At 41.9% G+C, this 6,000-nt stretch overlaps 1 protein-coding gene across 2 annotated transcripts; it reads right to left on the minus strand.

The window, feature by feature from the left end:
• Positions 1-1,082: 1,082 nt before the first annotated feature.
• On the minus strand, positions 1,083-4,237 carry LOC117253715 (uncharacterized). Of its 2 annotated transcripts, XM_033621340.2 has the most exons (3): positions 3,878-4,237; positions 3,295-3,508; positions 1,083-1,332 (listed from the first exon to the last, which is right to left on the minus strand). In XM_033621340.2, the coding sequence occupies exons 1-3, from the start codon at positions 4,056-4,058 to the stop codon at positions 1,242-1,244; spliced, it is 486 nt and encodes a 161-aa protein (XP_033477231.2). In that variant the 5' UTR covers positions 4,059-4,237; the 3' UTR covers positions 1,083-1,241. The 2 variants fall into 2 exon arrangements, with proteins under 2 accessions (XP_033477231.2, XP_033477232.1); XM_033621341.2 differs by having other exon boundaries at positions 1,083-3,508.
• Between the last annotated feature and the right edge of the window lie 1,763 nt (positions 4,238-6,000).

Genomic DNA, 6,000 nt, shown 5'->3' on the forward strand with positions numbered 1-6,000 from the left:
AGGAAAATGTATTTGATATTCAGAATAAAAGTACTCAATGCAGAAAATTTTAAATAGAAAATAAAACGGATGGATTGTATTTTTTTTTGTATGTCTTTAGCGTACAAATATAATAATCCAATCATCATAATTACTTTAAAACTTACTCTAAGATTCATGCACTTTATTCATGTTACTCAAATTTACTTGTGTTTCCTTGCTTCGGACAATTTGTTGACTGAAAACAAGATATTTTTCTTGACCACTCATAAAATTTACTATCTAGGAGAAGAGCAAAAATAAGAAAACATAGGTGAATCCCAGACATCAGTTGGCACTAACAAAATAAGAACAAATCGTGCATACAGACAAAAATAAGCGGAACACGAGGCACGAGGCCCAGTGTGATGGTGACTGTTTGTGTGTTTGCTGTGGTTCCTCATTATCTTGTTTCTTCCCAAAATCAGCTTCAGTACACTCTTTGTCCCTTAGCACTCATCCTCACATAACAATCATCACTTACAGACGAGAGGAAGTATGAAGGTGTTTTGAAGTTGATAAGCAGGAAGTATCATCCAACATCAGAGGCAGGAGAAGCAAAGCTGTAAATAATGAGCAGTCTATCTGACTTTGCCCTGTCATGGTGTTATAATCACAGTTAAACGTCCATGTCGGGGTCAGCGAATAAAATCCACCCGTGGCCTCGCAGCATGTGACGCTGTGTGAAACAAGCCGTGCTGCTAAATTAGGTGCAATCATGTCTCAGCCACAGGGAAGGCACAGATACAGCTTTCAGATGACTCACCGCAGTAACAGGCAACAGGCTATTGATCCCAGAGGGAGTCCAAACACTGACCTTTCTGTCATCTGGGGAAAAATACTAAAAAAAAGCCCAACTGTGTTTTCTTCTGCATCTTCAGATCAGTCTGTGATACACCGGTTAATGTTCTCATCTCAGCACCTCTGAGAATAAATCATCAAACAGTTCATTTAAGAGACAAATCGGTATGTGTCAGCCCTACAAATGATCTCTGTTCATCACACTTATTTTCTGTTGATAGATCATAGATGTACATATAAAAACAGTTTATGCAAAAAGAGACTAATCAGTGTCTAAGAGTTTAATAACATCACAATGACTGCGACGATGATCTTACAGTTTTACATTACAGAAACTTATTGGCAGGAATCACTTCACTAAAAATGGGTTCATAAGGACGTAACATGGAGGGCTGCAAATACAGCAACCCAGAAAACATTTTTTATATATATATACATATGGTTAGGCATCTTTCTATAGGCAACAGCCACCTAGGGCACCATCCAGAGGGGGGACGCCAAAATTGCCAAAATCTGAAATAAAGGAGTGTATGTGGAGAGCATTAGCATAAAAGAAACAAGAAGATGACACGTTTGGTCATACCATATTGTCTTATTGTTTGTTAGCTAAGTTGTTTATTTGTGTTGACTTTTGCATTAGATTTTGTTCTTGTTAGTAGTTGATATAATAAATGCTGATAATAATAATTCGGGGGCTGGTTGCACCCTGGGAAGCTTGCCCGAATATGATTAGGTTTTGTCCGGCACTGTTGTCAGAGGCTGAGTACCAGTCATTACTGCCTCCACCTGGGGCACCATCCAGAGGGGGGTGCACCACAATGGCTAAAATCTAACATAAAAGCAAAGATGGAGTGGAGGGTATATGGAGAGCAGTAGAGTAAGAATGAGTACAATGAATGAAATAGCAAAAGCCATCCTGGGCACATACCGTATTCTCTTATTGTTTGTATTCATTGTTATTGTTTGTCCATTGTGTTGATTTCTCATTAGCTCTTGTTCTTGTTGATAACAATAATCATAATATTAAAATTAGAATAGTATATTTTTATGATAATCTATTTTTAGGGGAGGGGGCACGTGGATAAGCTTGCCCGGGGAACCAAATGTCCTAGGTCCGGCACTGTTGTTATGAGTTGAATACCACTCTTTGTTGCCTCTGAGATAAGCAATCTCATATGAGTGCAAGCTTCATATTTCAGCCCTGAAAAAGTAAAAGAACATCACAGAAATGCAGAATACTGCATGCACAATTTAATATAGTTTTGTTGTGTCCCGATGGTATAAGCAGCAGTGATTTAGAATCATCTACAGATTGTTTCAAGGGCCCAGTTGTTAAAACAAATCCCATGTTTCTCTGTCTAGGATCAGATAATCCATCCTAGTTTTGTGCAGGTTTTTCAAAGCAGAGTTGGATTGGATCTCCCCAGTCAAGATACTAACTTTTCAAAATTACCAAATAGGATCACAATGTTAGCAGTCTGGCAACAAACACACAGCAATTACTGCTTATCTTCAAACATGTCCCCAAGAGACTGAAACAGAGATCTCTAAGATGAAACTTGAAATAATTTTTGTTTGATTTTGACAGCAATTTGGGGGATTATTTCATGGGGGACAACATCCTTTTTTTATCTATCTATTTTTTTTATATCTCACTATACTGAAAGGCTAATAGGTAGCCTAATGTCGACTTTATCTCGTCATCACAGTAACTGGTAAACAAACCAAGCGCAAAATGTTACTAAATTTTGTTCCTGAAATCCACCCTTAATTGAATCCGGATTTTTGGATCAAAGGTATCCCAATCCTACTAAGACGTTTTGAACACATACTGAAGGTTGTATCCAGATCAAAACCAAGAATAGACTACGTGATCTAATCTTATTTCAGAAGCTTTTCTTTTCTTTAGAACAACCCATTTTCAAGATTTGATCAAATCCGATACCTGAAATCCGATCATATTACTTCTAACTAACTGGGCTCACATTCTAGGCCTGAAAAAGTAAAAGGACATCACAGAAATATGGAATATTGTATGCATAATTTAGTATAGTTTAAAAAATGTGACACAGAGAGCAGGCTCTGGGCAAAAACTGACAAATTCAAAGAACGTCGAAATAAAGCCTTCAAAATATGAGAGCAGGAGAGAAATTTGGAATAAAAGGTAGAAGAAGCTACTCTGAATATTCGTGAAAGGCAGGTTGTGAAATACCATAGATGACGTCTTTTTAATTTAGTCTTTGGGTGCCAAACAGTGGTCTTACTGCACAGTGGAGGAGAACAGAGGGAAGACCGACACAGCAGCTCCAGTCTCTTTCTTCTATGTGACCAGCGTATGGGTGCGGTCTTGTTTTCTGAAAACTCTGCACAGCTTTGTTGGCAGGATGCAGGGCGTCAGGTCAGACATTCGGCTGAAAATTGAAAAGGTCAAAGCCTTGTTTGGAATCGAAAGTGGCAGCAGAACGAGTTCTTCACCTGAGCCCCGCCGCCAGTTTCTCCATGGCAGCTGTGCGCTCCTCTGCCTTCTGCTGCGAACGGCGCAGTTTGTTCCTCAGCTCCTGGAGATGGTCCAGTGTGCCCACCAGCTCGCCTTTCACTGTTTTCATCTGGCTCTCCAGCATCTGGGTGTGATGGAGGGAGTTTCTCCTGTATCGTCTGCTGGAGCGCACCTTTTCCTCCAGGTCCTCTACTGCAACAGGAAGAAGAAGAACTTAAACTTTCACTCTGTTGTCATACACACATTGCAATACACACATGCACACACAGGACCTATGCATGCATTAAATAGAGAGATGTCAGAGGCAGGTGGGGGTTCAGTGCCTTGCTCAAGAGCACCTCCACAGTGACCAGGAAGCAAACTGGCACCTCTTTCCTTTGCCAGCACCTCTCCAGCTGCCAGTCCACACTCCATGTTTGGTCCAAATGGGGACTTGAACTGGTAACTCTCTGGTTCCCAAGTCCCTGTGGACGGAGCTACTGCCGCCCCATGACTGAGCAACCACAAACAGCTACTCACTCACAGCCAGAGATTCAAAGTATGAATATTTGTGCTACAGACCCATGTTCTCCTGGTAGCTCATGCTGTCTGAACCACACTCTGGCTTCTTTTCCATTAGGTTCTTGGTGTGCTGCAGCATCTTCTCCATCTTCACAAGTTCGGCAGCCTTAGTGTCACTGTCCCGACGGATTTTCAGTAAGTCCTGCTCCCTCTGAGTCAGCTCACTGTGATACCTACTCATGACGACTGTTAAAAATCAGAACAGCTCAACCGCAACGCAACACCAAGCACCGAGCGACCCGCGTCACAGCAGCCAACAACCCAAGTGAGCATAAGACACAAGGATGATGCCTCCAAGCCTGATTTCCAGTAACGTTCCACTGTGAAGCGTATCTTCTTTCTGCTGCTGTAGCTCATGAAACGCTGGTTTGTTTGCAAATGAACTGTACCGCTGGTGATATTTGTCTTTTTATAGCTTTTTGCATCCTCAGCACATGTCTGGAAGTCATCTGAAAACAGACACTTCTCAGTATACACCATTACAACTGGAAAGTCATAAGACCAGCTTCATGAAGGCCTCCAGCAAAATGGATCATTTTTACACTGATTCTCTGGTGACTAAGTGCCTAAGAGGAACAGAAGTTAGCAAGATTGTCCCCTTGGAGGATTTAAAAATCAATGAATCTGTCTTTATTTACACCTGAGGAAGAGCTTTAGAACTTGGAAACATGAACAATGGCGGACAGTGAATGACAATAATGTATAGGGATGATACTTTGAGCCAGAGTCCTGCAGTATATATGTAATATTTTGACATTTAAATCACTATTATCAAGCCGCAATTCCTTTTATTTTGAAAGTCAGTGACACAAGTAGAACTTTGGCCCTGTCGACACACCAGTCACCGACATGGAGGACGCAATGATGAACCTTTGCAGCCCGAGGATGAGGTGGCAGCCTGCATGGAGTTCAAGACACCCAAGGAGGATCTTTTTTTTTGAGGTTTTATGGTGGTGGAAGGAGCATGTTAAAATGTTTCCTAACCTGGCAGTGACTGAATGTTTTCACCATCCCAACATCGAGTGCAGCCAGTGAAAGAGACGTCTCCTCCGCTGGATTTGGAATTTAAGAATGGAAGCCAGCTTAATGTGAGCGACTGTAGCCTGTGTGTGTTTAATCACGGGTGCAGGTCGGGTCGTGGGACTTCAATTAATTTTTGAGTCTGGTCCTCACTGATACACCTTTCCTACCCAAGGAAAAGGAAAAAGATAAGTGTAGTTGGCTTAGTGTTTCTTCCAAAGCTAAATTGAATGGATGTGGTCCTTCGGCAGCTGCCATCTTGGCTGTTGACTTTTCGACTCCTATGGCGCAGCGCTGTCGTCATCATGTTACGCCCGCCCAGAGCCCGCCTCTATCAGATAGATTGATCTGATTGGTCCGATGGCGATTCAGCGGGCTCTGCTCGTCGGGGCCAGATTCCCTTGCAGAGCAGATTCGAATTTGCTAGGGGTGGGGCATCTGGATTTCCAGGTTAGGTGGGTCCTTTGACTTGGACATAATGACGGGCAACGGGTCGGGGATGAGGTTTTTAAATTCAGGACTCTGCTTTGAGCATCTAAACGAAAAATGATAAAAAAGAGGGGCAGTGTGTAGGATTTCACAGCATCTAGTGGTGAGAATTGCAAATTGCAACCAGGTGAAGTTTCACCTGGTTGCAATTTGCAATTCTAGAAGAATTAGAATTCCTTCAGTCCTCATTGTTCAGGAGGTTTTTACCAGGAGTCGAATTATCCGTCGAGATCTCTTCCTCTCCAAAACAAACAGACCACATGATTAAAACCAGTAAAAACACTGAATAAAGCAGTTTCACAGTAAAAAACAGTGTTTCCAAACACTTACAGTGGCCAATGAGAAAACAAAAAACGTGAAAGGCCGTATCTAGAGCCAGAGTTTGGTTGGTTCATTCTGGGCTGTTGGAAACATAACATAGTCGAGGACCCGCTCCCTATGTAGATACAAACGGCTCATTCTGATAACGTAAACAGGCCTGTCATTTTCAGGTGGTTACACACAAAACACACGACACAGAAAACTTCAAAACAACTTTCAAAAGAGAACAAGCACACTGTATCATCAAGAAACATAAAGCAAAAACAGTGACAGAACAGTGTGTTAACAACTCA

The sequence above is a fragment of the Epinephelus lanceolatus genome, chromosome 6 (genome assembly GCF_041903045.1).
Source record: "Epinephelus lanceolatus isolate andai-2023 chromosome 6, ASM4190304v1, whole genome shotgun sequence".
Classification (NCBI taxonomy): Eukaryota; Metazoa; Chordata; class Actinopteri; order Perciformes; family Serranidae; genus Epinephelus; species Epinephelus lanceolatus.

Bases quoted from the DNA above. Each gene is read 5' to 3' on its own strand.
- LOC117253715 (XM_033621340.2), bottom strand. From the start codon at position 4,058: ATGAGTAGGTATCACAGTGAGCTGACTCAGAGGGAGCAGGACTTACTG. The intron at 3,509-3,877 runs GTCTGTAGCACA...TTCCTGTTGCAG, and splicing joins GAGCTACCAGGAGAACATGG to TAGAGGACCTGGAGGAAAAG. The intron at 1,333-3,294 runs GTGAAGAACTCG...CCTTTATTTCAG, and splicing joins AAACTGGCGGCGGGGCTCAG to ATTTTGGCAATTTTGGCGTC.